This window comes from Bombina bombina, chromosome 6, assembly GCF_027579735.1.
Source record: "Bombina bombina isolate aBomBom1 chromosome 6, aBomBom1.pri, whole genome shotgun sequence".
Lineage (NCBI taxonomy): Eukaryota > Metazoa > Chordata > Amphibia > Anura > Bombinatoridae > Bombina > Bombina bombina.
Genome location: NC_069504.1, coordinates 817,633,277 through 817,648,508, shown reverse-complemented (window position 1 = coordinate 817,648,508; position 15,232 = coordinate 817,633,277). Strand labels below are relative to the sequence as shown.

Genomic DNA, 15,232 nt, shown 5'->3' with positions numbered 1-15,232 from the left:
TATCCTCTATGGGTATAGTGGTGCGTTTGTTTAAAGTAGAAACCGCTCCCTCGACCTTGGGGACTGTCTGCCATAAGTCCTTTCTGGGGTCGACCATAGGAAACAATTTTTTAAAAATGGGGGGAGGGACGAAAGGAATACCGGGCCTTTCCCATTCTTTATTAACAATGTCCGCCACCCGCTTGGGTATAGGAAAAGCTTCTGGGAGCTCCGGCACCTCTAGGAACTTGTCCATTTTACATAGTTTCTCTGGGATGACCAACTTTTCACAATCATCCAGAGTGGATAATACCTCCTTAAGCAGAATGCGGAGATGTTCCAACTTAAATTTAAATGCAATTACATCAGGTTCAGCCTGTTGAGAAATGTTCCCTGAATCAGTAATTTCTCCCTCAGACAAAACCTCCCTGGCCCCCTCAGATTGAGTTAGGGGCCCTTCAGAGATATTAATATCAGCGTCGTCATGCTCTTCAGTAACTAAAACAGAGCAGCCACGCTTACGCTGACAAGGGTTCATTTTGGCTAAAATGTTTTTGACAGAATTATCCATTACAGCCGTTAATTGTTGCATAGTAAGCAGTATTGGCGCGCTAGATGTACTAGGGGTCTCCTGAGTGGGCAAGACTCGTGTAGACGAAGGAGGGAATGATGCAGTACCATGCTTACTCCCCTCACTTGAGGAATCATCTTGGGCATCATTGTCATTATCACATAAATCACATTTATTTAAATGAACAGGAATTCTGGCTTCCCCACATTCAGAACACAGTCTATCTGGTAGTTCAGACATGTTAAACAGGCATAAACTTGATAATAAAGTACAAAAAACGTTTTAAAATAAAACCGTTACTGTCACTTTAAATTTTAAACTGAACACACTTTATTACTGCAATTGCGAAAAAACATGAAGGAATTGTACAAAATTCACCAAATTTTCACCACAGTGTCTTAAAGCCTTAAAAGTATTGCACACCAAATTTGGAAGCTTTAACCCTTAAAATAACGGAACCGGAGCCGTTTTAACACTTTAACCCCTTTACAGTCCCTGGTATCTGCTTTGCTGAGACCCAACCAAGCCCAAAGGGGAATACGATACCAAATGACGCCTTCAGAAAGTCTTTTCTAAGTATCAGAGCTCCTCTCACATGCGACTGCATGCCATGCCTCTCAAAAACAAGTGCGCCACACCGGCGCGAAAATGAGGCTCTGCTTATGCTTTGGGAAAGCCCCAGAGAAATAAGGTGTCTAATACAGTGCCTGCCGATATTATAATATCAATAAACCCAGATAAAATGATTCCTCAAAGCTAAATATGTTTTAAAACTGAATCGATTTAGCCCAGAAAAGTCTACAATCTTAATAAGCCCTTGTGAAGCCCTTATTTACCATCGTAATAAACATGGCTTACCGGATCCCATAGGGAAAAATGACAGCTTCCAGCATTACATCGTCTTGTTAGAATGTGTCATACCTCAAGCAGCAAGAGACTGCACACTGTTCCCCCAACTGAAGTTAATTGCTCTCAACAGTCCTGTGTGGAACAGCCATGGATTTTAGTTACGGTGCTAAAATCATTTTCCTCATACAAACAGAAATCTTCATCTCTTTTCTGTTTCTGAGTAAATAGTACATACCAGCACTATTTTAAAATAACAAACTCTTGATTGAATAATAAAAACTACAGTTAAACACTAAAAAACTCTAAGCCATCTCCGTGGAGATGTTGCCTGTACAACGGCAAAGAGAATGACTGGGGTAGGCGGAGCCTAGGAGGGATCATGTGACCAGCTTTGCTGGGCTCTTTGCCATTTCCTGTTGGGGAAGAGAATATCCCACAAGTAAGGATGACGCCGTGGACCGGACACACCTATGTTGGAGAAACTACCTTATCAGTATGGAATACCAGATAGGGTGAAGTACACTGCAAAGCAGACAATTCAGAAACTCTTCTGGCAGAAGAAATAGCAACCAAAAACAGAACTTTCCAAGATAGTAACTTAATATCTATGGAATGTAAGGGTTCAAACGGAACCCCTTGAAGAACTGAAAGAACTAAGTTTAGACTCCATGGAGGAGTCATAGGTCTGTAGACAGGCTTGATTCTGACCAACGCCTGTACAAACGCCTGTACATCTGGCACGGCTGCCAGACGTTTGTGCAACAAAACAGACAGAGCAGATATCTGTCCTTTTAGAGAACTAGCTGACAAACCTTTATCCAAACCTTCTTGGAAAAAGGAAAGTATACTAGAAATTTTAATTTTACTCCAGGAGAATCCCTTGGATTCGCACCAACAGATATATTTTTGCCATATCTTATGGTAAATTTTCCTAGTCACAGGTTTTCTGGCTTGAACCAGTGTATCTATAACTGAATCTGAAAACCCACGCTTAGATAGAATCAAGCGTTCAATTTCCAAGCAGTCAGTTGCAGAGAGACTAGATTTGGATGTTCGAATGGACCTTGTACTAGAAGATCCTGCCTCAAAGGTAGCTTCCATGGTGGAGCCGATGACATATTCACCAGGTCTGCATACCAAGTCCTGCGTGGCCACGCAGGAGCTATTAGGATCACCGAAGCCTTCTCCTGTTTGATCCTGGCTACCAGCCTGGGAAGGAGAGGGAATGGTGGAAACACATAAGCTAGATTGAACGACCAAGGCGCCACCAATGCATCCACTAGTGTCGCCCTGGGGTCCCTGGATCTGGACCCGTATCGAGGAACTTTGAAGTTCTGACGAGACGCCATCAGATCCATATCCGGAATGCCCCATAGTTGAGTTAACTGGGCAAAAACCTCCGGGTGGAGTTCCCACTCCCCCGGATGGAAAGTCTGACGACTCAAATAATCCGCCTCCCAGTTGTCTACTCCTGGGATGTGGATTGCAGATAGGTGGCAGGAGTGATCCTCCGCCCATTTGATGATCTTGTATACCTCTGTCATCGCCAAGGAACTCTTTGTTCCCCCGATGATTGATATACGCTACAGTCGTCATGTTGTCCGACTGAAATCTTATGAACCTGGCCTTCGCTAGGTGAGGCCAGGCCAGGAGCGCATTGAATATCGCTCTCAGTTCCAGAATGTTTATCGGGAGAAGAGACTCTTCCCGAGACCATAGCCCCTGAGCTTTCAGGGAGTCCCAGACCGCACCCCAGCCTAAGAGACTGGCGTCGGTCGTGACGATGACCCACTCTGGTCTGCGGAAACTCATTCCCTGAGACAGGTGATCCTGAATCAACCACCAGCGGAGCAAGTCTCTGGTTACCTTGTCTACTTGAATCTGGGGAGACAAGTCTGCATAATCCCCATTCCACTGTCTGAGCATGCACAGTTGCAAAGGTCTTAGATGAATTTGAGCAAAAGGAACCACGTCCATTGCTGCAACCATTAGCCCTATTACTTCCATGCACTGAGCTATGGAAGGCTGAAGGATAGATTGAAGAACTTGACAAGCGTTTAGAAGCTTTAATTTTCTGACCTCTGTCAGAAAGATCTTCATTTCTACAGAATCTATTATTGTTCCCAGAAAGGGAACCCTTGTAGACTGGGACAGGGAACTCTTTTCTTCGTTCACCTTCCACCCGTGAGACCTGAGAAAGGCTAATACAATGTCTGTATGAGCCCTTGATCTGGAAAGGGACGACGCTTGAATTAGGATGTCGTCTAAGTAAGGTGCCACCGCAATTCCCCTCGGTCTTAGAACCGCTAGCAGGGATCCTAGCACCTTTGTGAAAATTCTGGGAGCAGTGGCTAAACCGAACGGAAGAGCCACGAACTGGTAATGTTTGTCCAGAAAGGCGAACCTTAGGAACTGGTGATGATCTTTGTGGATAGGAATATGTAGGTACGCATCCTTTAAGTCCACGGTAGTCATGTATTGACCCTCCTGGATTGTTGGTAAAATCATTCAAATAGTTTCCATTTTGAATGATGGAACTCTGAAGAATTTGTTTAGAATTTTTAAATCCAGAATAGGCCTGAAAGTTCCCTCTTTTTTGGGAACTACAAACAGGTTTGAGTAAAACCCCATACCTTGTTCCGCTGACGGAACTGGGTGTATCACTCCCATCTTTAATAGGTCTCTTACGCAAAGTAAGAATGCCTGTCTCTTTATCTGGTCTGAAGATAAGCGAGACATGTGGAACCTTCCCCTTGGAGGAAGTTCCTTGAACTCTAGAAGATACCCCTGAGAGACTATTTCTAGTGCCCAGGGATCCGGAACATCTCTTGCCCAAGCCTGAGCAAAGAGAGAAAGTCTGCCCCCTACTAGATCCGGTCCCGGATCAGGGGCTACCCCTTCATGCTGTCTTGGTAGCAGCAGCAGGCTTCTTGGCCTGCTTACCCTTGTTCCAGCCCTTCCATGCTGGTTTAGGCTGGGAAGAGTTACCCTCTTGTCTAGAGGCTGCAGAGTTAGGAGACGGTCCGTTCCTTAAATTGCGAAAGGAGCGAAAATTAGATTTGTTCTTAGCCTTGAAAGGCCTATCCTGTGGGAGGGCATGGCCCTTCCCCCCAGTGATGTCTGAAATAATCTCCTTCAATTCTGGCCCAAAAAGGGTCTTACCTTTGAAAGGAATATTAAGCAGTTTTGTCTTGGACGACACATCCGCCGACCAAGATTTTAGCCAAAGCGCTCTGCGCGCCACAATTGCAAAACCTGAATTTTTCGCCGCTAATTTTGCCAACTGCAAAGCGGCATCTAAAATAAAGGAATTAGCCAACTTTAATGTGTGAATTCTGTCCATGACTTCCTCATATGGAGTCTCCTTATTAAGCGAATTTTCTAGTTCCTCGAACCAAAAAGACGCCGCCGTTGTGACAGGAATAATGCACGAAATTGGCTGGAGAAGGAAACCTTGCTGAACAAATATCTTTTTAAGCAATCCTTCCAATTTTTTATCCATAGGATCTTTGAAAGCACAACTGTCCTCAATGGGAATAGTTGTGCGCTTGGCCAACGTAGAAACTGCCCCCTCAACCTTAGGGACTGTTTGCCATGCGTCCCTTCTGGGGTCGACAATGGGGAACATTTTCTTAAATATAGGAGGTGGGACAAAAGGTATACCTGGTTTCTCCCACTCCTTGTTCACTATGTCCGCCACCCTCTTGGGTATCGGAAAGGCCTCCGCGTGCACAGGGACCTCAAGGAATTTGTCCATTTTGCACAATTTCTCTGGAATCACCAAAGAGTCGCAATCGTCAAGAGTAGTTAGCACCTCCTTAAGCAGGGCGCGGAGATGTTCTAACTTAAATTTAAACGTCACGATATCAGGTTCTGCCTGCTGAGAAACTTTCCCTGAATCAGAAATTTCTCCCTCAGACAGACCCTCCCTCACTGCCAATTCAGACTGGTGTGAGGGTATAACAGATAAATTATTGTCAGCGCCCTCTTGCTCATCCTCTGTATTTAAAACTGAGCAATCACGCTTTCTGGGAAGTGCTGGCAGTTTGGATAAAAGATTTGCTATAGAATTATCCATTACTGCAGTTAATTGTTGCATAGTAACAAGCATTGGCGTGCTAGATGTACTAGGTGTCGCCTGCGCGGGCATAACTGGTGTTGACACAGAAGGAGAGGATGATGAACTATCCCCACTACCTTCATTTGAAGAATCATCTTGGGCAACCTTATTAAATGTGACAGTACTGTCTTTACTTTGTTTGGACGCCATGGCACAATTTTCACATACATTTAAAGGGGGAACCACCTTGGCCTCCATACACACAGAACATATTCTATCTGAAGGTACAGACATGTTAGACAGACTTAGGCAGGCTATTAATGCAATAAAACCGTTTTTAAACAAAACCGTTACTGTCTCTTTAAATAATAAATAGAGTACACTTTATTTCTGAATGTTTGAAAAACTATGAAGGAAATATCCGATCTTTACCAAATTTCAAGTCTTTAACCCTTTAAATGAGCAAACCGGAGCTAATTGTTCAATTTACCAGTTTAAACCCACTACAGTCCCTGCCACAGCCTTTGCTGCGGCTTTACCTTCCTTGGGGTTATTCACCACAGAAATAAGCCTTCTAGAAATCGTTTTTATGGCCACAGGACCCTCTCACATGAAGCTGCATGCACTGCTTCCAGAAGTAACTGCGCAATTAAGGAGCGAAAATGAGGCCTCCTCCCTCTGCATACTAGAGTGAAGGGGCCTTCCTGACTAGATTAGGTGTCTAAACAACTGCAAGGCGTAATAAAAACGTTCCCAAAAGTGTTTCCAAGTCTCAAAACACTCCAAAAATCATATAAATATTATATAAATCAATCGATTTAGCCCACAATAGTGTCAACCAGTGTATAGCCCATTTATAAGCCTTCATTCTGTTATGAGTCTAAAAAAATGGCTTACCGATCCCATAAGGGAAAATGACAGTCTTCTAGCATTACTATGTCTTGTTAGAAAAGAGACTAGTCATACCTGGAGCAGAAAAGTCTGCAAACTGTTCCCCCCAACTGAAGTTCTCTGGTTTCAACAGTCCTGCGTGGGAACAGCAATGGATTTTAGTTACTGCTGCTAAAATCATACTCCTCTTTAAACAGAACTCTTCATCACTTTCTGTTGTAGAGTAAATAGTACAAACCGGCACTATTTTAAAATAACAAACTCTTGATAGAAGAAATAAAAACTACAACTAACACCACATACTCTTCACCATCCCCGTGGAGATGCTACTTGCTCAGAGCGGCAAAGAGAATGACTGGGAGGCGGAGCCAGAGGGGGGGCTACATAGACAGCTTTTGCTGTGTGCTCTCTTTGCCATTTCCTGTAGGGGAAGAGAATATCCCACAAGTAAGGATGAAGCCGTGGACCGGACACACCTATGTAGGAGAAAAGGGTTTAAAAGGGGCATGTTATATGACAAGGTGTAGCACTGGGAAGGACTCAAAGGTGTATAGATGTGTGTGTGGATATACATTATATATATATATATATATATATATATATATATATATATATATATATATATATATATTTATTTATTTTTTAATATATATATATATATATATATATATATATATTAAAAAATAATATATACATACGTTGTATTTGTATTTAAAAATAAAAGGGAGACTGACCATCTTCCATTGGTTAAAGCTCCCCACCAAGCTCAGGTGTACTTATGAGAGTGTAATGGAGTTGTGTATATAAAGCCAGGGAGCCTCATTCTATTATGAAGGGAAAAATAAGGAATGAGTCAGTCCATAAAGGCAAAGAACTGTAGTAATAGGACCAGTCAATATTGGGACACCTTGTAAGTTGGTGACAGGCTAAGCAGAATATGGCCATATTGTATGACTAAGATCCCAATTTTATTTAAAAGAATAGATGTTTTTGCAGGCAATAATTTGCAGCATTTAAAAATGTGTTGTTTATTTGCAAACGGATGTGCGCCAATACCTCCCATTTTGTGTAACTACTTGGTCACATTCAACGGCATCTGGCAAATACAAGAGAGGCACATCATGTGTGTATATCACTATCATTACACATGGCCACAATACATCATCTTATAAATTCCTTCCATCCATTCATTGGTGGAGTGAATGGCTTCCTTTGACATATGACACTCTTCTTTGCTTAGTTAGTAAGTTGGTAGCCGTTTTGAGTATAAGGCATACCTATTGGTATGTGTATTATTTCCTTTCATCACACGAGTTGTGTGTATTTTTATGATCAATGTTTTGTATAAATATATTATGTATTTCGCTGTATTACATTGATATTATGAAATGTCACATATGCATACACTATTTTATTTATTGAGTAATTTTATCTTTAGGGATATAATGTTATGTTGGGCTTTATCCACAGGATCTGTTTATTATACTGTGTCAAGATTGATTGTATGACACAGCTATGGAGGATTATTTGTAATTAGATGACATGTCAATTACACCTGAGTTCATAAAATTTGATTGGATACCATTGCATTTAAATAAGTGCATCAGTATAGGGCTTGTTATGCCTGATGAAACAGCGTAAAGGCTGAGAAACGCGTTGCATATCTGGGGGTATAGATTTATTTGGATATCCACCAGTTTTAAACACTGTATTGTTTTTAAGGCTTTAATAAATCTGTTTTTATAAACAAGAAACAGTGTTATCAAGCCCTTTAAACTAGTTGAACATACATGTTTAGCCCTTGTTTGCTATATTTCTCTGAGTATCTGGAGCTGTTCCTCGACTGCCTGCAGTAGTCGTGAGGAGGTGAGCTGACACACCTTTATACTGCCAGTATGCGTCTACCAGCACATTAGGGTGCTCTGTGGAAATGTGAGTACCCTGTCTTTGACCTTTTTCACATTTTCTCTATCTATATGGTGACTGATACACACTTGAGGCGCCTTTCTTGTATTTGCCAGATGCCGTTGATTTATTTCACTATATTTGTGTGAAGAGGAGTGCAGCCTACCTGACACTGAAATTTTCAACAGGAACAATAACCCTTGATGAACTGTTAACTTTTGGGAGTTCAATATATCCTGTGTCCAGCGGGGTCTTTGTGTGAATTATTAATTGTGTGTATATATATATATTGCTACACCTTTGTATGCTTTTTATTTTCTATAATCTATGTTTTAATAATCTTTATAGAATAATTACTTGGTCACATTGGCAGCACTTCTCAAGATGTTTATATAAACTTTCTGTAAAGTGTGCTAAACCAAACTTTGTATTTGTATTTAAAAATAAAAAAAAGACTGAGCATCTTCCATTGGTTAAAGCAGTGATTTGCAACCTTTTTTTGCCGTGGCACACTTTTTTACATTAAAAAATCCTGTGGCACACCACCATCCCAAAATTTTACAAAATCACACATTGTAGCCTAATACAGGATATATATACAGTATATATATATATATATATATATACACACACACACTGTACTGTGCTGTCATGCCTATATATATATATATATATGTGTATATATATATATATATATATATATATATATATATATATATATATATATATATATACACACTGTACTGTGCTGTCATGCCATGCCTCCTACAAACTATACATGACATATTGACATTCATTCACAAACAATCATAATGATTGTCTGTGAATGAATGTCATGGTTGTAAATGATGCCTGATGAGCCTGTCACATACCTACCAATATTTCAAAATTTGAAAGAGGGACATCCCCGCACTGTTGTCAGTCTGCCGCGGCACACCTGAGGATCTCTCACGGCACACTAGTGTGCCACGTCACACTGGTTGAAAAACACTGGGTTAAAGCACCCCACTCAAGCTCAGGTGTGCTCATGACAGTGTAATGGAGTTGTGTATATACAGCCAGGGAGCCTCATTCTATTATGAAGAGAAAAAGCAGGAATGATTCAGCCCATAAAGGCAAAGGATTATAGTGTTAGGACCAGTCAATATTGGGACACCTTATAAGTTGGTGACTGGCAAAGCAGAATATGGCCATATTGTGTGACTAAGATCCCAATTTTATTTCAAAGAATAGATGTTTTTGCAGGCATTTTTTATCAGCATTTAAAACGTGTTATGTATTTGCAAATGTATGTGCGCCAATACCCCCCATTTTGTGTAACTACTTGGTCATGTTAGCAGCACTCCCAAAGATGTGTATATAAACTTTTTGTAAGGTGTGCTAAACCAAACTATCGGCCACATTACGAGTTTTGCGGTAAGAGGGGTGCGTTGCTAACTTGCACGTTATTGTCACCGCTCACTTACCTACAGCGCTGGTATTACAGGTTTTTATAAACCCGGCAATAAAAGACAAGAAGTGACCGTAGAGCAAAATTGAGCTCCATACTGCACTTCAATACCAGCGCTGCTTAAGTCAGCGGTGAGCTGGTTTTACGTGCTCGTGCATGATTTCCCCATAGACATCAATGGGGAGAGCCGGCTGAGAAAAAGTCTAACACCTGCAATAAAGCAGTGTAAAGCTCAGTAACGCAGCCCCATTGATTCCTATGGGGAAACACATTTTATGTTTACACTTAACACCCTAACATGAACCCCGAGTCTAAACACCCCTAATCTGCCGCCCCCGACATCGCCGACACCTACATCATACTTATTAACCCCTAATCTGCCGCTCCGGACATTGCCGCCACTATCATAAACATATAAACCCCTAAACCGACGCACTCCCGCATCACAAGCTTTAGTTAAATATTATTAACCCCTAATCTGCCGACCCTAACATCGCCGCCATCTACCTACAATTATTAACCCCTAATCTGCCGCCCCCAACGTCGCCGTCACTATACTATATTTATTAACCCCTAAACCTAAGTCTAACCCTAACACCCCCTAACTTAAATATAATTAAAATAAATCTAAATAAAACCTACTATTAATAACTAAATAATTCCTATTTAAAACTAAATACTTACCTGTAAAATAAACCCTAAGCTAGCTACAATATAACTAATAGTTACATTGTAGCTAGCTTAGGGTTTATTTTTATTTTACAGGCAAGTTTGCATTTATTTTAACTAGGTAGAATAGTTAGTACATAGTTATTTACCTGTAAAATAAAACCTAACCTGTCTTACACTAACACCTAACCTTACACTACAATTAAATGCAATTACCTAAATTAAATACAAATACCTAAATTAAATACAATTACCTAAATTACAAAAAAAAAAAACACTAAATTACACAAAATAAAAAAAAAAATTACAAGATATTTAAACTAATTACACCTAATCTAATAGCCCTATCAAAATAAAAAAGCCCCCCCAAAATAAAAAAAAAAAACCTAGCCTAAACTAAACTACCAATAGCCCTTAAAAGGGCCTTTTGCGAGGCATTGCCCCAAAGAATTCAGCTCTTCTACCTGTAAAAAAAAAATACAAACACCCCCAACAGTAAAACCCACCTCCCACACAACCAACCCCCCCAAATAAAACCCTAACTAAAAAAAAACTAAGCTCCCCATTGCCCTGAAAAGGGCATTTGGATGGGCATTGCATAGCTCTATTGCAGCCCAAAGCCCTAACCTAAAAATAAAACCCACCCAATAAACCCTTAAAAAAACCTAACACTAACCCCTGAATATCCACTTACAGTTTTAAAGAGCCAACATCCATCCTCAACTAAGCCGGGAGAAGTCCTCAACGAAGCAGGGAGAAGTCTTCATCCAAGCCGGGAGAAGTGGTCCTCCAGATGGGCAGAAGTCTTCATCCAGACGGCATCTTCTATCTTCATCCATCCGGCGTGGAGCGTGTCCGTCTTCAAGACAATTCCGACACGGAGCATCCTCTTCTTCCGACGACTACCCGACGAATGAAGCTTCCTTTAAGTGATGTCATCAAAGAAGGCGTCCCTTAGATTCCGATTGGCTGATACAATTCTATCAGCCAATCGGAATTAAGGTTGAAAAAATCCTATTGGCTGATGCAATCAGCCAGTAGGATTGAACTTCAATCCTATTGGTTGATCCAATCAGCCAATAGGATTGAGCTTGCATTCTATTGGCTGATTGGAAGACTTCTCCCGGCTTCGTTGAGGACTTCTCCCGGCTTCGTTGAGGATGGATGTTGGCTCTTCAAAACTGTAAGTGGATCTTCAGGGGTTAGTGTTAGTTTTTTTTTAAGGGTTTATTGGGTGGGTTTTATTTTTAGGGTAGGGCTTTGGGCTGAAATAGAGCTAAATGCCCTTTTAAGGGCAATGCCCATCCAAATGCCCTTTTCAGGGCAATGGGGAGCTTAGGTTTTTTTAGTTAGGGTTTTATTTGGGGGGTTGGTTGTGTGGGTGGTGGGTTTTACTGTTGGGGGGTGTTTGAGTTTTTTTACAGGTAAAAGAGCTGATTTCTTTGGGGCAATGCCCCGCAAAAGGCCCTTTTAATGGTTATTGGTAGTTTAGTTTAGGCTAGGGGTTTTTTTTAATATTGCGGGGGCTTTTTTTATTTTGATAGGACAATTAGATTAGGTGTAATTAGTTTAAATATCTTGTAATTTGTTTTTTATTTTGTGTAAATTAGTGTGTGTTTTTTTTGTAATTTAGGTATTTGTATTTAATTTAGGCAATTGTATTTAATTGTAGTGTAAGGATAGGTGTTAGTGAAAGACAGGTTAGGTTTTATTTTACAGGTAAATTTGTATTTATTTTAGCTAGGTAGTTAATAAATAGTTAATAACTATTTAGTAACTATTCTACCTAGTTAAAATAAATACAAACTTGCCTGTAAAATAAAAATAAAACCTAAGCTAGCTACAATGTAACTATTAGTTATATTGTAGCTAGCTTAGGGTTTATTTTACAGGTAAGTATTTAGTTTTAAATAGGAATTATTTAGTTATTAATAGTAGGTTTTATTTAGATTTATTTTAATTATATTTAAGTTAGTGGGTGTTAGGGTTAGACTTAGGTTTTGGGGTTAATAACTTTAGTATAGTGGCGGCGATGTTAGGGGCGGCAGATTAGGGGTTAATAATATTTAACTAGTGTTTGCGAGGCGGGAATGTGGCAGTTTAGGGGTTAATATATTTAGTATAGTGGCGGCGATGTCCGGAGCGGCAAATTAGGGGTTAAAAATGTTATTTTAGTGTTTGCAATGCGGGAGGGCCTCGGTTTAGGGGTTAATAGGTAGTTTATGTGTGTTAGTGTACTTTTTAGCACTTTAGTTATGAGTTTTATGCTACAGCTTTGTAGTGTAAAACTCATAACTACTGACTTTAGAATGCGTTACGAATCTTGCGGGATAGGCTGTACCGCTCACTTTTTGGCCTAAAAAAAAAAGCTTGTAATACTGGTGCAATGGAAGTCCCATTGAAAATAGACTTTACGCAAACTGCGTAAGTTAATTTGCGGTACGGCCAAAAAAGTGTACGGGACAGCTGTACCTACAAGACTCGTAATAGCAGCGGTAGTGAAAAAGCAGCGTTATGAGCCTTAATGCTGCTTTTTTACTCATAACGCAAAGCTCTTAATCTAGCCGTTTGTATTTGTGTGTATATATATATATATATATACACACACACACACACACATAAACCAAACAGCATCAACCCTTTATTACAGAGTACAGAGTCCACTGAGGGAGCAAACCAAAACAATATTTAGAAAAGAAAATATATCAGTCCCTAGGGAACCAAAAAACAGAATTTATGTTTACCTGATAAATTACTTTCTCCAACGGTGTGTCCGGTCCACGGCGTCATCCTTACTTGTGGGATATTCTCTTCCCCAACAGGAAATGGCAAAGAGCCCAGCAAAGCTGGTCACATGATCCCTCCTAGGCTCCGCCTTCCCCAGTCATTCGACCGACGTAAAGGAGGAATATTTGCATAGGAGAAACCATATGATACAGTGGTGACTGTAGTTAGAGAAAATAAATCATCAGACCTGATTAAAAAACCAGGGCGGGCCGTGGACCCGACACACCGTTGGAGAAAGTAATTTATCAGGTAAACATAAATTCTGTTTTCTCCAACATAGGTGTGTCCGGTCCACGGCGTCATCCTTACTTGTGGGAACCAATACCAAAGCTTTAGGACACGGATGATGGGAGGGAGCAAATCAGGTCACCTAGATGGAAGGCACCACGGCTTGCAAAACCTTTCTCCCAAAAATAGCCTCAGAAGAAGCAAAAGTATCAAATTTGTAAAATTTAGTAAAAGTGTGCAGTGAAGACCAAGTCGCTGCCTTACATATCTGATCAACAGAAGCCTCGTTCTTGAAGGCCCATGTGGAAGCCACGGCCCTAGTGGAATGAGCTGTGATTCTTTCAGGAGGCTGCCGTCCGGCAGTCTCATAAGCCAATCTGATGATGCTTTTAAGCCAAAAAGAGAGAGAGGTAGAAGTTGCTTTTTGACCTCTCCTTTTACCAAAATAAACAACAAACAAGGAAGATGTTTGTCTGAAATCCTTTGTAGCCTCTAAATAGAATTTTAGAGCACGAACTACATCCAAATTGTGCAACAAACGTTCCTTCTTCGAAACTGGATTCGGACACAAAGAAGGCACGACTATCTCCTGGTTAATATTTTTGTTAGAAACAACTTTCGGAAGAAAACCAGGTTTAGTACGCAAAACCACCTTATCTGCATGGAACACCAGATAAGGAGGAGAACACTGCAGAGCAGATAACTCTGAAACTCTTCTAACAGAAGAAATTGCAACCAAAAACAAAACTTTCCAAGATAATAACTTGATATCAACGGAATGTAGGGGTTCAAACGGAACCCCCTGAAGAACTGAAAGAACTAAATTAAGACTCCAAGGAGGAGTCAAAGGTTTGTAAACAGGCTTGATTCTAACCAGAGCCTGAACAAAAGCTTGAACATCTGGCACAGCCGCCAGCTTTTTGTGAAGTAAAACAGATAAAGCAGAAATCTGTCCCTTCAAAGAACTTGCAGATAATCCTTTCTCCAAACCTTCTTGAAGAAAGGATAGAATCTTAGGAATTTTTATCTTGTTCCATGGGAATCCTTTAGATTCACACCAACAGATATATTTTTTCCATATTTTATGGTAGATTTTTCTAGTTACAGGCTTTCTGGCCTGAACAAGAGTATCAATGACAGAATCTGAGAACCCTCGCTTTGATAAAATCAAGCGTTCAATCTCCAAGCAGTCAGTTGGAGTGAGGCCAGATTCGGATGTTCGAATGGACCTTGAACAAGAAGGTCCTGTCTCAAAGGTAGCCTCCATGGAGGAGCCGATGACATATTCACCAGATCTGCATACCAAGTCCTGCGTGGCCACGCAGGAGCTATCAAGATCACCGATACCCTCTCTTGTTTGATCCTGGCTACCAGCCTGGGAATGAGAGGAAACGGTGGGAACACATAAGCTAGGTTGAAGCTCCAAGGTGCTACTAGTGCATCCACTAGAGTCGCCTTGGGATCCCTGGATCTGGACCCGTAGCAAGGAACCTTGAAGTTCTGACGAGACGCCATCAGATCCATGTCTGGAATGCCCCACAATTGAATTATTTGGGCAAAGATTTCCGGATGGAGTTCCCACTCCCCCGGATGAAATGTCCGACGACTCAGAAAATCCGCTTCCCAATTTTCCACTCCTGGGATGTGGATTGTAGACAAGTGGCAGGAGTGAGTCTCCGCCCATTGAATTATTTTGGTCACTTCTTCCATCGCCAGGGAACTCCTTGTTCCCCCCTGATGGTTGATATACGCAACAGTCGTCATGTTGTCTGATTGAAACCGTATGAATTTGGCCTTTGCTAGCTGAGGCCAAGCCTTGAGAGCATTGAATATCGCTCTCAGT

General features: G+C 40.9%; 1 protein-coding gene across 1 annotated transcript in view; it reads right to left on the bottom strand.

Annotated features, from left to right (window-relative positions):
- Window positions 1–15,232, bottom strand: part of GPAT2 (glycerol-3-phosphate acyltransferase 2, mitochondrial) — a 744,505-nt gene that overhangs the window by 444,289 nt on the left and 284,984 nt on the right. Inside the window, exon 12 of the mRNA XM_053719460.1 lies at window positions 15,091–15,123. Within this exon, the coding sequence (XP_053575435.1) occupies window positions 15,091–15,123 (33 nt within the window). The remainder of the gene's footprint in view (window positions 1–15,090; window positions 15,124–15,232) is intronic.